Here is a 23,314-nt window from a genome sequence, read left to right on the forward strand (position 1 = left end):
CTACAGAAATTGAACTCAGGTGTGATCAACCACAGTTATGTTTTAACAGGAGCTGGGGGGCAAACACTTTTTCACACAGGGCCATGTAGCTTTGGATTTTTTTCTTCCTCATTAATAAAACCCTTCATTTAAAAACTGCATTTTGTGTTTACTTGTGTTATCTTGGACTAATGTTTAAATTTGTTTGATGATCTGAAACATTTAAGTGTGGAAAACATGCAAAAAAGTAAGAAATCAGGAAGGGGGCAAACACTTTTTCACACCACTGTATATCAACATGCTTGGTCAACCACACAACAGAGTTATCAACTAATTAAATTAATCTCACATTACTCCCTCAAGAGAGACGAGACTTTTCTTGCTGCACAGAAATCAGTCTATGACTTCACTACAATCTCTGATAGATCTGTAGACCACAAGTTCATGCTAGTAGTCTAGTAGTAGACTCGTACTGCTCGAAGCAGAATACAGTGAAGGGAAGCTGCAGCAGCTGAGTCCAGTGTAGCATCGCAGATCTGAGATATAATGGGGTGACTACATTTTACAACTTAAACATTTATAAAGGGGAATGGAGCCTTGATGTAGCAGTGATATCATTTAACTGTATCCTTAAGATAATAGTAAACAGTCTGGTTTTGAATGATGAACGACTGACTGGATGCACTGAAGTGGATTGTTGCCACCAACCGAACATGATGTTTCCTGTGCAGATAACAACACAAGGCCAGTCATATATACTGGACAGATCCTGCTCATGGTAGCTGCTGCTCTAAATCAAATCAAAAAGGAGGAATCTCAGCTGCAGTAGCTGTCCTTGCGGCCATGAAGTCGCTTGCTTTATGTAAACAGGTACGACACTACCTTTATGAATTTTCAAGGATGGCTAGGTTTACAAATGATCGTTCACTGCTGTTCCCTGTGGCCAGAAACTATAACATAAAAGGCTATAAGACCACTGAAGCTTGTGTCCATTAAGCCATTCGGTCATTGTCAAGGAAACGGCTCCAGTTTGTGCATCCAGCTGGAGTGTCTTCTCTCAGAGATACATGGTAAAAGACAATGTCACCGGTCTCTGAAGTTGATGGATTAATTTTGTCGAAGACTTATTCTCTTTGATCTCGACATCAAGGCAGAGCTGCAATAGCTGGTAACTGAATGGATCTGTGTAGCTTCGAGCTGCTCTCCAAAAGCCACTAATGGCAATGGTATAATACACACACTTATTTCCTTTCTTTCTTTTAAGCAGTTATTGCATTTTTTTTTTTTTTTGCTGCCCTACAGGTTTAAAAGATGAAGTCACAGCAGAAGTGTGTTAGTGTCTGAGTTCACATTCACTATTTGTCTCCCTCTATTGGCTGACTCATCAATCATATAGTAAATTAAAACATTTCTAATCATAGAAAACCTTAAAAACAGCATTCCAGTGTAAATTGGATAACTGGTGTGGCATTTATTCTTCATTTGTAGTCAGGGTCTACCAGCATTTAGTTGCTTCACCTCTTTCCTCAGAGTTTAGTAGTGGCACGAGTATTTAGATATTCAGTAACAGCCAGAATACCAGTGGAAAATATTCTATAACAAGCAAATATCCTGTAAACAAAATCTTTAAAAAGTATTTTCAGAAAAATTGTGTTTAAGAACTGACGCATTAACATATCAAGGCAGCATTTGAGGCAGCACTTGGCCTATAACAAAATCTTATTTCATGAGCTGGTCATATAAAAAGTGTGCAAAATAATCAGTAACATAGCGAGTGTAATAGTAGAAGTAGAAAGTATGAAGTACCAAAACTGTAAGTACAGCACATGAGTAATTATACTTACTGTCCATGGTTAGATTAAAAAACACAACACTCCTCTGTTATCATAAATCCTTTAATATATGAAAGAGGCATATTTTAACACAATATACAGTGTAACAGACCATGTCCCACAGTTTTCATATATAACATTTTTTTACAAGGCTCCCCACCAGAGTAGACAGGTCTAAACTGAGAGAATGGACAGATAACATTTTGTTTGGTGTACTGTGCTGTGGTCAAGACACAACTAAAGACTGTCGATGAAAAATATTCTTGTTACTGAGCTGAACAAAGAGATATTCATAGTGGTTTGTGTGTGACTAAAAGATTTACTAACAACCGTATCCGTCTTCCTCAACTGTAAAACCCATCTGCAACTTAAAATGCTTTTTCGTTCCGGCTGGGTCACACTTGTGTCTTGATCAGACGTCCTGATAACCAGGTATGGAAATGTCTGACAACTGTGATATTGCTGTTAATATGCTCACAAACATGTCAATTATTTTTCGGTGTGCTCTGATGGGACTGGCGTTAGCACACGATGAGGTAAGACTTGTGAACATCTGGTGTGCTGCTCACTTTTGTGAGAAATATCAACAGAAAATGCCTCAGGACATGAGCAGACTTCAAAGCTTTGAAAGCATAGATTATCTGACTGACAGTGACACTCACTTTGTATTTATATGCATAAAGGATCTTTTTAAAAAGTTCAGTCAAATTATTCATAAATGCATATGCAGCAAATGAAGTTTCATACCAATAAAGAACAAAACCTGGATACTTGTGATGATTTCAATGATACACAGAAATCATCCACATTGTTTACAGCTACTGGGGAGAGATTGAGAACCGAGACATTGCTTAACCGCTTGTTTCTGATGATTTAAATTGTTTTTGATTGCATATAAGGTCTGCACACACGCCTGGAAACAGAAGAAATGGAATGCTCATCTGCTTTCACGCTCGCAAAAACAAATTGAAAAATGTAAAAACTAGAATAACATCTAAAAACATAACCCTTTATTTCACATTCCTAAGCTTCACTTGTCTTGTGCATTGCGATGCATAAGTGTAACGAGAATTTCTGACTGAGCGTGGAGCAGTAGGTCCATGCTGATACAGACTTGTACATTCATGGTATGCATAAGGCTCCTCCTCGGGAATGATTTAACTGCCCACAGGGAAAGCAGAGAAATTAAGAGGGTGTTTCATAATGCAAGGCCATTATGATAAAGGACAAAGCATAATTAGCATTGTTTTCTCCCTCCCCCTTTTCCCCTACATTAAAGGAATACAAAAAACCAGAATTACACAAAGCTGTTAAAACAAACATACTCCAGAAAGTCACCTCTGTAGTGTCTGCATATTAAAGCCACACTGCTACAACCCATTATTGTGGCATTATTGTCCTTATTACCAAGGTGACTGTCTGATTATTGGCATATCCATCCAGACACGGCGGTGGCTGCAGAGCGAGAGAGAGAGCAGGAGTGCTTTTTGTTTAAGAGCTGCAGCTCTGTACTGCAGCAGAACTGACACCCGTGGCCTCCATCTGCCTTCAGCCAGATCCTCAGCATCACTCAAAACGCAGCAGCCCACCATTTTATCATGTACAACAGAATCTTCTCACATGCATAAGCAAAGGGATTTTTTTTTTTATGAGGAGAAGGGGCGTCTAAGACCCTGAGAAAACACTTCTAATTAAGGGTGATTTTAGAAAAAAAAAAAAATGAAAACACTTCAAAGATTTGTTGAACTAATTAATCACACATTATCTGCTTCAACCCACTTTTCAAAAGATTAAACTAGAAAGGTAGTGAGGGAAAATAAACACTGGTTTCATCCTGATCTTCTAGACCCGAGTGGGACAGATTGATTCACAACAGTTAGTGAAATCAAAGAGGCCCACACACATATTTAGAAGAACAGAGAGAAATCATGTCACATCAGGCAAATGTGGCAACTTTGGGTGAGAATTTACAAGAGCTGCAAGTTGTGTTTTATCATGTAAATGTTTCTATATTTGATCTGAAGGAGGAGGAAAAAAGTCTGTTCTCTCAGATTGCTTGAGGCTCTTACTCAACTGATTACACCTTAAGCGCTCAGATGAATGAGCGTCTCCTATGGAAACTCATCTATTTCAACTGAGAGAAGTCATTAAGACTCACTTCAGTCACTCCAGTACAGATGCATCGTGCTCTTCTGGATCTATTCTACTCCCGCATTCATGACATCGAAATCCAAATGATTGTTGTTTTGTCTTGTGTTGCTCTTCTTTTTTTTGCCAAACGAGCCCTGCGTGTAAAAATACATCAAAATGACAGGCTCTGAAGCAGGTGCAGTCGGATCAGGTAGGGTTCTGAAGAGGGAGCGCGTGGGCGAAAGCGACATGCGACATGTCGAGCACAGCACGGCATCATAACGTGCTGTTACTGAACATAAATATATATGTATATATATATATATATATATATATATATATATATATTATTTTATTTTATATATATTTTTTTTCTACAGACAGACTCGGGGAAGCAGGAAAAGGTTTGCTGTACAAAACATGTTTGCCGAGTGTGTCTGGATATGAGCCTGTGTGTTGTCCAGTAAGCCCCACCCACATTCAGGCCTGCGCTGTGTATCTGAGTGATACTGCTACAACCAGAAACAACTGTAGTGGTTAAATGCAGACAGAAAAATATCAAGTGAACCCAGTCATATCAGAAACTACATTCTGTCAGGATGATGGACGAAGATGAAATGCTGTGAGGATGACTTAATGCTGTGATCCAAGAGTCTCTTTCTTTTTATAATGAGCAAAATAAGCTGAGTACAAATTGTAAACTTGAGAAAAGAACAAATCATCAGAAGCCTGGAAACAAAAACAACATGGCAAATAGTCCAAATGCTTTCATGTGTTGTTAGCTTGGTTATTGTACTACATATCAATAAATCTAGACAACGTTAAAGCAGCATTCATGTTATATTGAGGCTGTTGCTAATATCAAAAAGGTAACAGCATGTTTTTACTATTCTATTTAAAAACCAGTCCAAACAAAAGACACAACATTGAATTAAAGATAAAAGTGATACTGTAACATTGTTTTTAATTTTTGTTTGACTTCTCATTACAACTGGCACTTTCCCCACATAAAAGGGACAATAAATTCACATTTTGGCTATGTAGAAATGCTTTTTGTTATTCTTGGCATTCCTAATAAAATCACAATTATAGCCAGACAAAACCTTGGCAGTTAGCTTGTGGCCAGCTGATATTATTTGGTCTCCATTTGGACTGCTAACAACATCAACAATAAACTGCTATTTCTCAGCTGACTGATGGGTCGGAGGTAAAACAGGTGCCTGGTGAAGTCAAACAATGAACCCAGATTAAAAATCTGTGTCTATGAAAGGACAGGAAATAAAGGATGAATAGAGGACATCTTTAAACAGACAAATATTCTCATTTTCAATATGTAAAAGGACAAAATGTAAGACAAATGTGGTAACATAGGTCAAGTAAAAAAGGCCCCAAACCAGCAATCCCATGTGCCTGAGGGATGCTCAGAGATAAACAACAATCTCAGCTATCATAAACCCTTTGTCCCTGTATAGCATAGAACTACGATCCTAACCACACCAGGTCATTCCATATAATACAATACAACATCCTTCAGTAAATCTACGGATAATACAATCACTGCAGGGCTAACAGGACAGGGCGACTTTCGAGGAACTGTCAGTGTTTTCTGCATTAAGTTAGTCTATTTAAATTCAACAGACATGGATGGAAAAAAATAGATATGCTTTTAACCGGTGGCAGAACTCGTACATTTTCGGCCATGCCCTGAGGTACTGTGGGGCGGGGTGCAGAAATTCCATGTAGAGAACAGGAAGGAGACAAAAATATCACCGGAAATTAATGGCACTTTTTTTTTTTTACATTTTGAGTAAGAATTTAAATCTCCTGAATTAATATGAAGTTGCAGACTTGACCAGCCAGTGTTCAAAGTCTTTTCAGTGGTCATAAAAGGTCACGATGGAGAGAGAAGAAATGACACGCAGAGGGAATCCATGTGTTTGTTGGCCGGCCCGGCCAGCCGCCCACAATTCCCTACAGCAGGAAGTGGGGACAAGCACGTTAAAAACAGGCTGTTTTGTAGAAGATGTTCAACCCCTCACTGAGTGGGCAGAGGCTCTGTGACAATGTGACGCTTGACCTAAAAAAAGAGACTTTATTGTCCCTTTGCTATTGTTTTTGTTTTTACGCTTCATCCATGGCTTCCAATCTCCCAGCTGTCAGGAGTCCTTGTGCAACTGCGCCCCAGAAATACACGTCCACAGAACAGAATCAGAGGAAACAGAAAAAAAAAATCTAACTATGTAGTAGGCAGGACCGTCCTCTGTATATTTGGGTTAAAATCCCAGATGAGTGGTAAACAAAGTTTTGACTGTTTGGTTTGTGTGGGATATTCATCTCCCCATTCAAGTGTCACATACAAACAGGGAAGTAAACTCTTTGTGTCTGCATGTATGCAAGTGTGAGAGTGCGTATGTGCTGCTTAGCTCAATGGCAAAGTAGACAGAAGGTTTCTCGGCTCTCCATCTTTAGCTGGACGGGACTCTTTGTGTGCTGCGTTGACCTGGCTGGGCTTGAGGGGCGGGGCAGGGCTCCCTCACATCACCTCTCCTGTCACCAGTTGGCTTTGACAGCTTTGACGTCGCTCACGAGGTTTTGAGCGAGGCAGATACCAAAAATCTAAGGATGAAATCACACAGGACGTTAGGTCAAGTAATACTTAGAGAAAAAAACCCCAGATACAGCATGTTACAGGTTTTTTTAAACAGAGCAGACTGCTGTATTGCAGGGGTTTACTTGATGTTACCGGCTGCCACCACCAGATGGCAGTGATGATACAAACTAAGAAGCCAGACATATTGTTAGTTTTAGGTAAACACTTCATTTCAAATGCACTCGGTTTCATCATGTAAATGTTTGCAAGGAAACTGATCCACAAAAAAGAACCTCTCACCTGTAAAAGTGCAATACCAACAAAGATTCCAGCTACAATAATCAGGTTGTCCTGAAGCCACTTCTCAAACTGTCCCACACAGCCCTTAGTGTAGATATATTTCTGCCGGTCCAGGTCCTATTAAAAAATGACAGATTAGGAGTAAATTAAAATTAAAAGTGAATAAATTGTTTTTTAAAATCACATTCAAATGAGCAGCTCTCAGGGAGGACATTGGCCTTTAGCAGGATTTAAACACACATCAGAACTCTGACCTATGACTAATGCTGAACAAAACAAGTAGAACAGATAGCATTTTGCCCACTGACTCCTGTGCTTCCGAGGAGGGCACAGGGAGATACTGATAGCTGAGTCACTCTTAGATTACAACGTGTCAGTGTCTGGACATCATAGAAAATATCAAGGCGGTGTATTCAGTTTCTCGGAGGACCCTGTCAGGATTGAGCAAACAGGCAGAGGTTGTTTCCTGCTGCCGGACAGATGGCTGTTTGTGTTTTCTGATTCACATGATGATGAACACGCTCTATTCAGAGATAGACATAAAAAGGTGTAATTTAGAGCTGCAAAGACGCTCAAATGGGGGAGTGAGAATGGGTGTGAACAGGAGCCTATACAATGCTCTCTTTGTTGCTCTTCATGACAAGTCAACCAGGCGAACCCTTTGTTCTCTTGCAAAACCTGAAAGCTAGCTCCCGACCAATGGGAGGTAAAGGGAGTCCCTTGGCGGCCAATAAAAAAGCAGGAAACACTATGTTGTTCTGGCTGTGAACTTCCTCTGAAGCTATTTCAGCCCTCTGCCTTTTCTGTGCTGCTGTCCTCCCCATGTCTCCTGCTCTTCCTCTTCCTCAGCCTGCACTCCATAAACAAGCTGCACAGGAACTTACTGCACATCACTGATGGTTTCAGCACAGTGTCAATGGCCAGGGCGTGAGCAGAAGAGCACACAGAGAAAATTAATTCATACCAACTCAGTGGCAGGTGGTTCACTGTATTGCAGTGCGCCTAGCAACAGCAATCTTTCTGACTGCAGTGCAGTGAGTTGTAACCACCACACCCACACACAGAGGAAAAGGGAACGGACTGGCATAACCCACTGAGTCGCCAATTACAGAGTGTAGTAAGGCTGCTCTCTAGGCTATAACTGGAGCCTAATTATCCCTGTTAGAAGAACAATCTGTTATTAAGGCAAGAAGCACGAAAGAGGAGCCTGTGTACAACTTAACCCTACACAGTCCCTGTGTCTGCTGCGTTGGCCGACTGTTTCTGGGTGCACATTTTGTGTGCTATTAAAAAAGGAACTTTTCAATCAAGAAGGTTAAATAAAGATGCTATAAAATCTAAATGCAATTGGCTCCATTCAGTAGTTTATTTAAACCATTAATCCATTTTTACTCAGGGGGTGAGTCAAGCAATCAAGCCCAATACAAATGAACCTGATTGCCATTCCACCCTCCCCAACTGCTTAGATCGTTTCAGTCAAACAGGTTTGCAGCCTGTCCATCAACTCGCCCTCAGGAGTAATTCCACTCAGCAGCTCCACCGTCATTTTAAGCTGAAACGCTGGCACTGCCTGCAAATCATGCTCCACTACTGCCACTGACTGTACTGTGAGTAAGAACTGGCTCTGTTAAACTGCTATAATATTATTAGACTTTTTAAATTATATAGATTTATTTGAGAAAGTTAAAACATACATTTTCAGAGAGTGAGGTCATGACAAGAAAATAACTGGAGAGTGAAGTTGAATAAATATAGGGTCAAGTATATAGAACGTGGTAGAGATTTATAAAGAGATACAAACCCCTTGAAGCCGAACATCATAACCACACTGCGTGTTGATGACATCCTCCTGAAAGACAAACACAAAGATGTGAGCTCACCATTCCAGCGACTGGTTGCTGTGTCTGAGATGCTGAATGACTGATTTTAACTCTGAGTGACAAGAAATAAAGAAAGAACTGACTGTTTCGGAGAGTAACTCCAGAATAATGGCTATATATCTGAGTCACTTTAATTCAAAAGTCAAACACATTCTTTAGTACTCTATCTTGTCCTTTTTCAACTATTTTCTAGTAGCTACCCCAACTTTCATTATCAGTTAATCTGCAGATTATTTTCGTGATTAATGGCTTTGTCTAACAAGTCCAAAAGATATTCAGTAGATATTCAAAAACTTGCAGTTCAATAGTATCACAATAAAAAGTTCATGATATATTTATCACAATATTAAAAAACTAAGAAAACTGATGACTTGAAAAAATGTCCTTGTACAGCATTTTTTTTTCTTCATATAAACTATTCAATTTGTCGTTGTCTGCCACATTCATCTACTTCATTAACCATTTTTTTATTGGGTCTGAGCCTGTCTCTGTGAAGACGCCAGTTATCAGTGCTTGGCTTGCATGCACAGGAGTTGTCTTCTCAACTAATATGAGTGCCCACTGCTGTTAAAAACTGTGCCCACTGCTGTTAAAAAACAATACTGTTTATTGAACAAGGAGCAGAAGTAGAACATTTTGGAACGAAAAGTAACCCTTCAGACATGGTGCCTAGACCCTAGCATTTCCACTGCAAATAGTACCCTTAAATGTGGGCGGGGTTGGCGTCACTCACTGCTCCGTCCAGCACTCACTGTATTTCCTCATTACCCCTGACATGGAGGGAAGTCTGCACCTTGTTTATCGTCCACAGAACGAGGTTGCATGTCGACATTTTCAGAACAAAATGAAACAGGCTGCAGTGAGAGTCTCTCTCCATGGAATACTTAAAATTAGTGGGTTTGCGCATTTAGTCCTTCTCAGACAAGCTCAGGGGTTTAGTTTGCTGTAGAGCACAGGAACAGCGCTCTGCCTTCGTGCATTGAGTAACATTACAAGTAAACGCTCCACCTTACAAGTTGCCGGCGGTCGGCCCAGTGAATTAAGTTATTTTTTTCTCCAACTCCAGCTGCTGGAAGAGGCAGCAAAACATCCTTTCATTTTATAGTTACAGTCTACTAATGTATAAAACTTAAGTGAAGCCACAACTTGGCCTGCCTGCTACTGACCAATCAACGAACTGCAGTGTTCACTGCTCCACCTCTTAGTACCATATCTGTATGCGAGATACCCCAAAAGAAGGGGTGCCGAAAATGGGGACTGTACAAACGGTTCTATTGGTACTATGCACAACTTTTCAGTGGAAACAGAAAAAAAGCATACCAGGCTGAACTGAACCACGCCGTACTGCTCGGTGGAAACGGGGCTTTTGTCACAGTTCCACGATGGCACTGAGACATTTTTTTTATTGTGATATTGCAAAATTCAATACATTGTCACATTCCTAATTAGCATAGTTTCATATATATTACAAAAGCATCAAATCTTAACGTTTCAGAGCTGAAACCAGAAAATGACATTTTTGCTTTAAAAAATGACCAAAACCTTTATTCAGTTATCAAGATATTTGCAATTGAATTTTCTGTTGCTTGACTTTTAGGTACAGCTCAATACTAGATAATGAATTCAAACCATGACATACAAATAATCATGCATTATTATGATTGAATGACTCACTGCAGGGTCTTTGACACAGCAGGAGAACGGGACTCCACAGCGCTCCCTACTGGGGTTCAGCTCAGTGCAGTTGAAGTAGATGTTTAGGTTCCAGTCGTCGGGCCCGTGAGCTCCACAGCATGACCACTGAGACACAGCAACAACAGGCAGAGATCAAGCAGCCAGCTCTGGTTAATGGACAGATTTATTTTCTGTGATCTGGTCTTGAAACAGCTCTTCAGAGCCACGCTCAGGTCAGCGTGGGTGGGTAGCCAGCTTACTGTGGCTGGTAGCAACCACAGATAGTGAGACACAAGTGGCGACACAACAGTGGATCTAATCGCCTTTACAGTACGTCATCACAGAGCCCAGTGTTTACACACGGGAGCCAATTATCTCCACTGTCTCATTCATATAATTGGATAATCATTTGAGGGAAATACAATCACATTAATCATGAGATTTACGCCACAACTGCATTGGCTGACTCAGTCTCCTCTCTGCCCAGAACTGAGCTGATTTAAGATCAGCTTTGAAACTCATATAAACAATAAAATTTCTAGACAAGGGAGTGACTTATTCCAGCCAGGAAACATGAGCTGTTTGAAGGAAGTTGGAGTTTTTACTGTAAGTGACATAGAATTTCAGTCAGTAGGTATGGACTCACATATTCCTGGGCAAAGTCAATGAGATTCTGCAAGTCGATGTCATCACGGTAGGCCTTGACATTATTGTTGATGAAAAAGTTGAGCTGGTCTTTGATCCAGTCCTTAAAGACAAAGGCGAGGATCCCCGCAGTCAGCTCCAAGAAGAAGATCAAACCCAGGAACACAGAAAACTGGAAAGTACATGACATACACAAACAATAAACACACAAGCAGAAAACAATAAATCTGTCACTTCAATCGGGGAATCTGGGTGTGTCAAAGAGAATCAAAGAGAATCCTGTTTTCTAAAGGATCAGAACTCTAGCAATATTATTTCTAGCATTATTTTTATAATTAAAAGGACAATGTCACTGATGTAATGTCCTTGTGCAGGTCTGGTTGTAAGGCCTCTCCTGACTTGCTGAGTGAGTGTGGCAACAAAGACCGCAGTCCCAAAGGTGCCGTTATATCATCCCTTTACAGTAAATGTAGGAGGAGACTGGGCTGATGATAAATGCACAAAAGCCACATTAGCTCCTCGCTCTGACGCCTGACTTACTGCTGCTAATGGACATCGGCTGGAGTTAATAGCTACTCAGAATCGCAGCCAGCAACAAGGCAGGTTTGTCTCCGTCAGTCACGTGCAGTTATCAATATAGCTGAGCCCAAACAAAACTCCCAAAATTGTGGTGTCATGGCTTTGGGCTTCTGAATATTTATTAGGGCACAGGGCTACTATCATCACTAGTTTCAGATTGATGCAGATGCAGTTGTTATTTTCACAGCCGGCACCCACGTTGTGCAAGTTGCACCCATCTGTGCTCCCATTGGCATGTAGGTTTTAAAACAAGGTGTGGCTATTCTGAGGTAGCAGGAAGGCATTGCACCACTGATCAACAAAAACCTGGTGTAAAAATCAATGGTGCAGTATTTTCCTGCTATTTAAAGGGCATGTTACTGAGATAGTAAGATGTGCCTTCATAGGCCAGTACACAACACTTGCACACTGTTTGTTACTCACACAGGGATGTGCAGATGGGCTGCGGGTGAGTGAAATAATACATCATTAATGAGGAAAACAATAATTAATTGTTCTCTGAAATGTGAACATAGCAAAGACCAGAGCAGAGCTGCAGAGCGGCTGTGTGACTCCACATTAAGAAAGTTGTGTGTGCATTTATGCATGAGGAGAAGTCTACCTTTGTGGATTATTTCAGAAGCGAACTACAGTTTTTAGTTTTGCTGCTTAAATGTCCCAGCATTGTTTACTGCAGAAACATTTCTGCTCTTACTGCATTACTCTTAGCAGGAAACCGCTTGCTTCTCCAATTTGCCGAACACACCAGGGGCAGGCATACCTGGTTGTTAAGGGGAACGGGAGTTGATACTCTGTTTGGTTAAAATGATTAATTAAAGGACTAAATACAACACCTTTGCTCCTTGCACCTTACTTCGCGCCAAGATTATGCAATGTTTAATTAGCAAAGTGGAGTTGGACATGTTCTAAATGAACCTGTGCCGTGCACTTTAGACTATGTGCTATAGATCATATAAATAGGGCCCTGAGATTTTTTTTCAGATCAAAAGACAAAACCAAGAAGTGGTGGTGAGGAAAATATTATTTTGACAGAGATAAAATGTTTTGGTAACTTATGAGGCACGGATCAGTGTTTCTAATGAAACAGAACTTGGTTTTGTGATGAGATAACGCGTATTGGTGCCATGCAACCAACCATAGCATTTGGCTCGGATGAGTCAAAGTGACACCTGCTGCAGTGACAGCCTCAGCTCTGGTGTGAACTGCAGAATTTAAAGGGGTGTGAAGTGGCTGAAATGGTGTCTGTGCTCAGGAAGTTGGGAGATGGCTTACAAATTTAAGCAGGGAGGTGTTCTCTCTGAGCGCTCCAATGCAGCCGGCAAAGCCCAGGATGAACATGACCCCTCCTACGACGATGAAGAGCCACACGGGGTCGAAGCCCCCTAGGTCTGTGATGGATGACAGATTGGACAGCACGCCCTGAGGGTAAAGAAAAAAAGACAAAAGAACGCTGTTAAAATTCTGACTGTAATACTTCAAAAAAATCAAACCTTACTATCTCTATTACAAGGTCCCAGCAAAAGTCCTCTCTCAACAAAAACACGTAGTTAACCTTGAAAAGAGATTGTGATATCAAAGAGAAATGGAGGAGAATTTAACTAATGCCAAGAGGCCAGCTGGGGTTGCCCTGTTCAGAGATGCAGAAGCACAGCAGAAATACTGTTATTTGATAAGAACAGTATCTATCAAGTGTGTTGCTTTCTAAACAAAATAACAAATCCCCCGAGGTTTTTTTTAATTTTTTATCAATTTATCTACAACACAATTTCACTCCAGCAGATTTTCTGTCTGTGAAACAAGCACCTTTTACCATAAGAGGCACAGTTCAGAGCAAACATTCACAAACACATCTGTCCTTCCTCTCCGCGCATCCTGCCCTCACAGCCCCGAGGCCGTAGTGTGTCCGACATGTTTTCCTGTCAGTCTCTGGTCTGCATTATGCCTCGCATTGACAAACAGAAATGACACCCTGACGCCTAAGAGTGGGCTCACTGTGAGATGAGTAAATGTCACACAGCAGCACATAAGGAGGAGGCTGCAGCTTGTGAGAAAAAAACCCTTCAACATAATGCCAGTTCTGTTTCATGCATGATCTCTCAACACCTCTTTCTGTATTTCTCACCCATCTTGAAAGAGGTGCCACCAAGGTCTGTAAATGAGGGCACCTGCTCTCAGTTCTGACATTCTTTCTGCCTCTCACATATAGTGCACATGTCAAACACTTGCAGCTAAAGCCCAAGAAGCTGAAATCTCATACTGCTTAAGTTAAGCTCCCACTGCACTGAGCTTAGGGACAGCTATAGGACAGAGGCATAACTGCATTCTTGTGTTTTTATGGCACTCATGCAGAACAAAGTGCCTTCATTTGAATTTAAGCATGAAGCCCAGAAACAGTGTAGTCTGGCTGAACGCAGCAGTCTAGAAACTAATCATCTTAGTCACTGAGACCCAAACTCACCATTATGCCTTTGCAGTACCCGCTATTCATCATGCGGCCTAATCCCTTTAAATTATTCACGCCGTTCCACCAAGGTACTCCGTTGCAGGCCTATTTGCGCAGAGTTCATGACCAGACGTTACTAATCAGTACATGCTTCCACGCTGGTGCAGCATTTACTGAACAGACTGGTACAATTTCTAGCTAATTAATGAACAAATTGACTGTTAACTCAATTGGAAGTTTTGAATGTGGCCATGATCCACTGCACATGAGAGGTTATTGGGAGCACCTGAAGTTTGTAGCTGGTATACTGTGGAAAATAAACAGTAACCAGTTTCCATGCTAATTTGATGCACTTATTCTGTGACACCTTTGCAAAAGCATTGAACTCCCGGTGGCTATGAGTCAAATGAGTTCATAATTTTGGCCTTATGGCTCCTTGTTTGTAGCTGTGCCTTTCACTAGCTTCTGTTCAACTCTGCAACTATTGGAAAAACATATCGGCTGCACAACACTTCAACAGTCACAAATCACACTTAAGATGCAGCAACATAAATCATTTCCTGAGACGACCATGGCATGTTTACCAGAACCATTATAGAGTAGCATGCCTTTAAGTGCTACAAAGCATTACAGGAATAGTGCCTTTATTTTCCACGCCACTTCTCTCAAAAGCCCTGTTTTCATCTAAACTCCCTCCTGCAAATTGTATTTCCAGCTTATTCCCGCCGGAATATGGAGAAGAATTTTAGCTATGCTGTTGAGGCAATTACGTTTTACTTCGGCAGTGCGTGTTTGCGTGCATGTGTTTATACTTACCTTCTCCGCCCATGCCCACAGGCCTATGCCCAAGAATGCGGCTCCTAGTAACTGTAAAACAAAGCACACAGAAGAGGAATTACTGTCAGACGGAGAGCAGCAGTGAAACGTTGACGAAATCAAAGATCTGAGACTTAATAAGCATCAACCAGTATTAAAGATAGAAAAAAAACATGCTTAGTGACAAAACAACTGTCTATCAGGACTGCGTGGGTGTGGTTGATCACATTTGATGTACAGTGGTGTCTCCCTGGCAACATACGCAAACAACCCAACAATTGTCTCTGATAGATCCATAGTAATCCATGACATCACCTTTTTCCAACAGCCTCACCCACATCCAACACGCTACAAGAGCACAGTCAACACACAATCCTCTAAAACATGCATACAACGGTGTGTTCATGTGGAACCCATCACTTATATACAGAAGCTAATTGAGAAAATTGGCTTTCAGAAACTTTAAACAAAACCAACTTCTGCTAAGATGTCTTAACCTACTATAGACAGAACAATCATTACATCTGTAGATTATAGCAGGTTAGAGTCATTGCACTGAGCCGCTTGAGAGGCTGCAGGATCTGATATCCTGAGAGTTAAGGAAAATCCCTTTGGCATTAGCCTCCCATCCCAGTGAAGGATGGATGAATGCAGGGGGACTTTGAAAAGCACCAGGTGATACTGGTGGTACTGGACCACCCTATGTAAAAAAATTCAAAAACAATAGTAAGACTTCAAGATAATACTAATCAGAAAGCATTCAGTAACAATCACCCATTTCCTGGTAATGTGGTTCTACCCATATAATGTTATTGTCTAATCAACTGCTTAGCTGCCACAAAATGTCATTCCTAAGAGATTTGGGATGGTAATCAACTTAACTGAGGCACACTATAACGGCAGAGCCTGAAATATAATAGCTCCATTGAAATTGGATTAAATCATATTGTTGGGAAGCTGATTAAATCGGGGGTAGCAGGTAAACTGATGGCAATCCGTCAGGGCGCATAACAAGACCAACAATGTGACGGTATGCCAAGCAACACACCGTGACTGTGAAGGGCAGCTGCACGGTTTGCCTGGTTGTTATGTAACTGGTTGTAGTGAAGGGTGTGGTGGCTTCAGCTGGAAAGAGACATGAGGGAAGAGTCAAGGTAAGCATGTGGAGATCAGGTAGGGGAGATTAGACTGACAGAGTGGGAGAATTAAACCATTTAGCCTCTGACTCTAAATAATCCACGTAGATTAAACGGAGAGTGCAAAGAAACGAGACGGAGAAAACAACTCTCACCTTATAGCAGGGAAACTACTATTACGCAACTCGATCTAAAGTATAATATTATAGAGCAGTCCTCTAGATATTGAGGATAATTACTGGTTGTGAAAGCTTAATCACGGATAATTATATAACATTATTTAACTATTTTAATGTTTAAAGAAAATATTTAAATGTTGCAGGCACTCTTTGATTCTACACTGTGAACATTAGAGGTGGTATATATTGACATTTTGACACACTGACACTAGCTTAAGACAGACGTTGTTATTGAAGGAATCTATGTACATTCAGGACAATGGTAAATTTATTCTCTATTATATCAAAATGTAAATACACAATTTAATTTGGCATTGACAGGGATTCAGATTCAGCAATTAGTATTTTGGTATGTCTCTTTGGGTAAGCCAACATTATTATGAAAAACACTTCTGCATGTTAATCTTGGAGGTATTGTGTTGTTTTTGTGTTTCTGCCACATTTGGTGTTGTCAAGTTATGTACTTATGTGACGATGTGACATGATGTACACAAATTAAATTATCTCTTGAGTCAACGTCTTGCGTTTGTTTGATCTGTCCACCACCACGAACTTCCTCCCTACACAGACTTCTTCCCTTTTTTACACTACACCATCTGACTTTCTTCTAAATGTCTTTCAAATGATGGAGAACAGCCTGCTGTGCATAGGTCACATGATCACAGCCTCCTGGCTCACGGTTACGTGCAGTGAGTGCTTTACTTTTCATAAGTTTAAGTACCAACAATGAATGAGAACATTCATGTTGCAGTATGTACGATATGCAACAAGCTTAAGTTGTATTTGGTAACATTTCAGTTGGGAGCACTAGGCAGCACACGCAATAGTTTTACTTTATCTTCAAATGAAAAAAAAATCATGTCTGGATGTCATTACCTCAAGCGTTGTCAATCACAGTAAGACAGCACAACATGACACCTGTACGTGTTATATAAAAAGTTCTTGGCTACAATTTCTCTTTCTGCCTTCATTCAAATTCAGGGCCTGGAACCTTCTAAGGAATTAGCCCCCAACAGAGTGTCCATAAGAGCACCTAAAGGCTAAACTGAACTTGCACCTTCTTTCCAAGTGAGACGTAGAGTCCAAAATCGAAACTGCATTAAAGCAGCACTTAGATTTTCAAATTTTCAGAGTTCATTACCAGTAAGTCGCCCTCAAATGGGCAACAAAATGGCTTGAATTTTGAACACTTGGTGCCAAGTTATTACTCAACATGACTGTTATATGAACTGCATAATGCCACTCCCAACATCAGATATGAAGTGTTAAAATGAGGATCTGCTGCAATCCTACTGAGGGTGTTGTACTAATTTTGCTTACTGCAGCATAACAAGGGAAAAAAACATTTTCTAGTAAATGTCTGCCCACTGACAAGTTCTTTGTGTCCCATTTGCACAACGCTGCCCTTAACAGGAAATCAAGAAGAGATGATGAAAGTTTGATGTGTTATCTCTGTCTCACATGAAAGCTCGCATTTCCGTAACCATGATTAATATCTAACATTGTCACGCTTGGGACACATTTATAGTTGCCATAAGGAGCAAAAGATCATTAAGAATGGCTTGGATTAAGTATCCATATAATGTGAGGGAGGCAGACATTTCTGGTGATACCACAGCTGTAGACATGCAACATATAGAGGACAAAGTGCAGAGAACCCAAACTGACTGATGACATGTATCATGGAAGTTATTATGCAGTATTGTGTGTAAAGTATGGGCATCTAAAATAATACACACAACTACTTATGGCTAATTGCAAATCATCAATAGCAAAATACCCTGGTGCTTCAGTATGGGCGCATCAAAGTCTCTTTTTCCATCTCTCCTTCCTGCTCCCTACTGTGAACTATCCAACAAAGCAGACAGAAAAAAAAATCTTTTTTCACTCTGGTGCTTCTAAAATAAAACACCAGCCAGACATCAGAAAAATTCTTCTATTATATGGCCAATTTTGTTATTATTTCCGGTCAAAAATACCTCAATGCACGTCAAGTTGCATTTCCCCCTGCTAGAGCTTGAGGCGACCTTGAAGGCAGCATTAATGGAGACAGCTACGGCAGTATCATGCCTGGTACCCTGTCATTTTGGTTTACTATGTCTGCCGCTATTTCTGAATAGTTTCATTAATTTTACTTAAAAAATACTCAATGACTGACAGCATTCTGATCACAATATGACATCAAAGTCACGATTAAAATGTAGTCAATTTAAGCAAAATGTCTTTACTTTTTGATCACACACTAAAAGAGACTACTGTTCCCTTCAAGCATCACTAGGCTGTGTTGTGAAAAGTCTGTTACTGTGTAAGCCTAACACACTATTCAACATCTAAGTATATTCTGTATTATGTGCCTTTTTAAAGCCCTATCTGCAAACCAAACTTCCCTCATGGGACAATGAGGTTTGGATTGAAGTAGAATTTGACTGAATGAGTACATTGAAACCGAACTGAACCTGCCTTTGTGCAGTGCTTGCGTTATTTCCTTTTATCCAACTTTTCCCACAGTGTGAGCAGCCAGAGTCAAATTCAGGTCAGTCGGTGGCATTGAACCACACCACCTGTGCTAAACTCTGTCAATGCTACCCTGAGACTAAAATGTCCTCCAGATAGTCAGTGGTGGTTACTTGAATAAGATGAAAGAGAAAATGAAACATAAGATGCTAATTTTACACGAGACTCACATTTGTCTGCTTTGTATCTCTCGGCAATTAAGCAATAAATCCAAGCACAGTGCTGCGTCTTTGTTTGTTCTTGCTTAGTTCATACTTCATTGCTTCTGTTTATTTAGTGACAAGATGCTTTAAACCCCCCTAAGGATTTGTTTCTTTAAATCTCACCTGCTGTAGTGAGTAATTTGTTTGACTTTCTTCTGTTCATTTTTATCATTCTATCTAATCTATGTGCTTTTATCACTGAGCAAATAAACAAAGTCCAGAACTCGATGTCCCCGAAACTGCCTCGTTATTCAAATCGGGCTGTTCAGGTTATCCCACTGTCAAGTGCTGCTGCAAGATGTGTGTGTCCCAGAGCGAGGGCCTCCTCTCCATGTGGACTGAGAGATTATCAACACTTGAGAAGATGCCTCCCTAAGCCCAGCTGATCCCATTAACCTCAACTAACTAGCAGACAAACCAAGCTCCACGCTGCCTGGACACACACAAATACACGGGGTATAGATTTACTCGAGTGTGACTGCCCTTTCGTTGACTCCCTAATAAGCTGAATCTCTAATTTGGCCAACGGTGTGAACACAGCCATTCTTGATGATATGATATCAGCAGCACTGCCAGCAGGGGAAAGATGATGTGAAGCTTCCACATATTTTGCATTCTACACTTGATACCACAAAATAAATCTATCAATCTGGCTGATTTATTACAACAGCATGAAACTAAAACAAGCTGCATTGCCAAAATGCATCTGGACTTGACTAGGGTCACTCGAGGCTGAGGCTTTAGGAGGGAGGAGGGAGGGAAGGTTAGGTCCTGTTCAAAGCTTTTATCTTGTATCCAGATATATCCACACATAGTATAGACCCAAATAAGACTGCACTTGACATGGAGTATCAGAACAGAAATCAAAATGAATCAGAAAAGAAAAGTTCCCTGTGAGCGGACTTTGCCTCCTTGTTCACATTTGATTTTATCTGTGGCAAAGGGTGAACACTACTGAACTGAAAAACATACACATGTGTCCTCAGACATAAGACTAGAAAAGAGGAAAAATAGCTGTTATTTGGTGCGTTGTCTTGGATACAGACATCAACTGCATTCAGGAGGTTTAGCATGTTATACAGTAGGCGTGCAACTAACAATTATTCCCATAAGTAAACGAAAAGCATCAAATGCTCAGATAAAAGAAACTGGAACCAGCACATTTAGCATTTTTGACTGAAAAACAACTTACATGATTAATTTGTCGAATGACTAATCGATTAATTAACTTATTATTTCAGCTCTACTACGTGCAGAGGCAATGTCAACTATGCTTTCTCTGAACGACATCAGAGATGCATGTGTACACAGCATGTGGGAACATGAGCCCCTGTCTATCTCTAAATGTAGCTTGAGTGATGTGTCCTCAAATGGCCGCATTCACGCTTCTTTACAGCTGTCCACCTGTGAGGTGATAACCCAGCGTTCATTTTAGACACTTTTGGCTGCAGCTGGCTAATACCACACAGCCTGCAGCCAACCAACTCAGCAACTTGGTAACAGCTTAACAAGCTCTTAATTACAGCATGCAGAGCTTCCAAACATTTCAGCAGCTCAGGCAGAAAATATGATTAATTAGGTGAATGTGAGGAATTTGTCTATTGTGAGGACGAGAGAAGGTATGTTGTTCTTGGGTGAGAGCGTCTCGCTGTCAACAGCTGCAAGCCTGGGCGCTGGAGGAATTCACACAGAAAGGAAGGCACTGGGCTTTACTGCTCTATTTTGTTCACAAAATTTAGGGTCTTACAAGCATTCTGTCTCAATTTAAGCAGTGTTTTCAAGCCTGACAAGATCACTATGGGAAAGACAAATGGGTTGATTTGTGGAGAATAAACCCCATCTCTCTCTATTTCAGCAATGCACTAGCTTGTCTGTCAAATCCTGTTTCGCAGCGCAGAGACAAGGGGAGAACATCTTCAAGTGATTATTAAAGGAAACAGCCAGCGAGCTGGAACTTGTTCTACAGTTTCGCAGAGAGCGCAGACACAGGACTGTTAGCTTGGCCTCAGTGTCAAAACAGTCTGAAAGAACACAATATGAGTCAGACACAACACTACAGCCCTATGACTCAATATTTCCCGGTTGATTGCTCAGTCCAATTGAATTACTGAGAACTTTTTCATTTGTGAGGCCAATTGTAAAATGGATTTGTGCATTGCTCTTTAAAAAAAGCTCTGACTTGTGACATGTTTGGCAGTTCATATCACCACAGCTTCACACAAAAAAATTACAGAGATTGTGACACTCCTACATCTTGAAGGGGAGTGTTTAGGAAAGAAGAGGTGGTGATGAAAGGAGAAGAAATATGAAGAGATCCTGTTGCATGTGGATCCCATGTGCCAGATGAGTCCGTCAGAACAAGCATACGAGGGGAGAAAACACAGAATCACACCCGGTCCTCCCCCCTCAAGTCTTTGTTATCATTATTCCTCTTTGTGCGTTAGTGGGTGTGTGAGCGAGCGAAACAATGCTGTCCCACAGAGCCCGAGCACTATAGTGGTGGAGGGAGTGAAAAGGGGGTGCTTGAAAAGAGGAGGGCTGGGTGGTATTCAGACCCGTGTGGCCTTTTCCTTCCAACAGTGTGTGGGAAGACCCTCTGGGGCACACAGACACGCCATTCCTTCACCCACAGACTTTATAATACACCAGGCACACAGACGCAGTGCAGACGGGTGAGGAGGGAGGGGTGAAGGAGGCTCAACAGAGGAACTTTTCAGACTGAGGAGAAATAAATATGGAGGGGGGGCATTGTGAGGGAGATTGTGGGCTCACTTGCCACTGGCCTAACAATACAGATGAGACTTGTGTCATTTCTCAAACTTTACCACAATGGTACCAATCATCACTGCCAAGTCAGAGCAGGGAGAGAAACTAACATCTGCCCAGCTTTTGTCTATGGCAGTGTGTCTCCTCCAACCAAACCATCACTACTCACCTCTCACAACCAGAGAACATTTACAGAGTGTCTTGAAAGGAAAACTTACAGCTGCCTACTGCTCAGTAAAGAAAAATACTTGAGAATAAGTGGTTTGCTTATGTTTTAAAGCCCTTACAAGAATATTTCAAAGACTTAAAGCACACCTGACTACTTTCCCCACGCCAAACATTAATTAGTGACTTCCTCAGTCAAGTAAACAAGCTAATCTGTTACGCAAGTTGCCACATATAAACAACAATTACATTAGAGCACAAACAACAACACATGGCAGGAGATAAACCAATTTAATCCCTTTATAGTAGCCTCAAAGATCGTATTACTGAGACCCCAGAGATCATTTGAGTTCACATTCGCCAACACCAACGGTGCTAACGTTAAGCTAACTTTTCCCTGTATATTTAATGAGACTTTCAGTTGGCAGGATTAGCGTTATTTTTCTTACAGTATCGACAGGTAAATGACACAAAAACTGTATATACTCACCCAGAATAAAATGTTGAATCCAAATAGGAAGTATTTCACACAGCAACTGACTTCGGCTCCTTTAAAATGATGGTGTTTTCTACTCATTCTTCCAGGGGTAGTGGTGGCTAACTGGTAAGCTAACTAGGTAACTACTACGGTTGGTACTTTAAAAGCTCAGCCAAAGCTGCAGTTCTTGAACTACTGAAGCCGAGGTTGGCTGGCTCCATCGGCTACCAAACGCCGAGCATACTCGCCGGGACAGCGTTAAGTAAATCAAACATATGCGGCTAATTATCGTTTCCTCGCTTTAACCATTAGCACGCTAGGCCAGCTAGCTCGGAACTTCTACGGTTAGCATTAGCGGCTAACAACAACAAATGCAGGGGCAGTTAAGGCACAGACATTCATCTGCAGTTCAGTCGATATTCAAGTTGCCTGGCGTTTGTTTCGTAGCGCACAGCCGGAGATAGAGATAAAGCTGATGGCCTTTCAGCTTAACGTCTCCTCGATCATGTCTGTTGCCGCATCGTCCCATGAAATCTTCATCCTTGTTGTTTTGTGCTGTAAAACAAGCCCCTGCTGTCAAACGAGGAAACCACTGCGCTGGCTTTCGCCCTTTTCACCTCAAGAGCGGCCTCTTGTGTCCTAATGGAGACTTTCACTTTTCACTGGGTGGACAGCAGAAGCAGGAATAGATAAAAACATCCTAATTTTACTCCCATAAATTGAGCAAAGAAAGTAAACGCTGAGTTTCAGGTTAATATATGCACAGGTGCAGCTGGGATTGCAAAGGTTTATGATTTAATCCATGCAAAACAGAAAATGATCAACAACAGTATTTTAATTACACAGCTCACAGGCTTCCCTACAGCTGCAAATCAGCTCTATTTATCAATATATTACTATTCTTTATCTTATAGTCCATCACAAATCCGTGCAAAAACAAGAGAGACAGAGGAGTCGTAAAAAGGAAGCTGCTCAGTTTATGAATATAAACTCCCAAACCTACTG

General features: G+C 41.0%; 1 protein-coding gene across 1 annotated transcript; it reads right to left on the reverse strand.

The window, feature by feature from the left end:
- Positions 1–3,512: 3,512 nt before the first annotated feature.
- tspan17 (tetraspanin 17) lies at positions 3,513–22,897 on the reverse strand. Its single transcript, XM_050041904.1, has 8 exons — positions 22,322–22,897; positions 14,869–14,919; positions 12,882–13,028; positions 11,032–11,202; positions 10,386–10,511; positions 8,633–8,680; positions 6,832–6,948; positions 3,513–6,557 (listed from the first exon to the last, which is right to left on the reverse strand). The coding sequence occupies exons 1-8, from the start codon at positions 22,406–22,408 to the stop codon at positions 6,492–6,494; spliced, it is 813 nt and encodes a 270-aa protein (XP_049897861.1). The 5' UTR covers positions 22,409–22,897; the 3' UTR covers positions 3,513–6,491.
- Positions 22,898–23,314: the final 417 nt, after the last annotated feature.

This window comes from Epinephelus moara, chromosome 4, assembly GCF_006386435.1.
Source record: "Epinephelus moara isolate mb chromosome 4, YSFRI_EMoa_1.0, whole genome shotgun sequence".
Lineage (NCBI taxonomy): Eukaryota > Metazoa > Chordata > Actinopteri > Perciformes > Serranidae > Epinephelus > Epinephelus moara.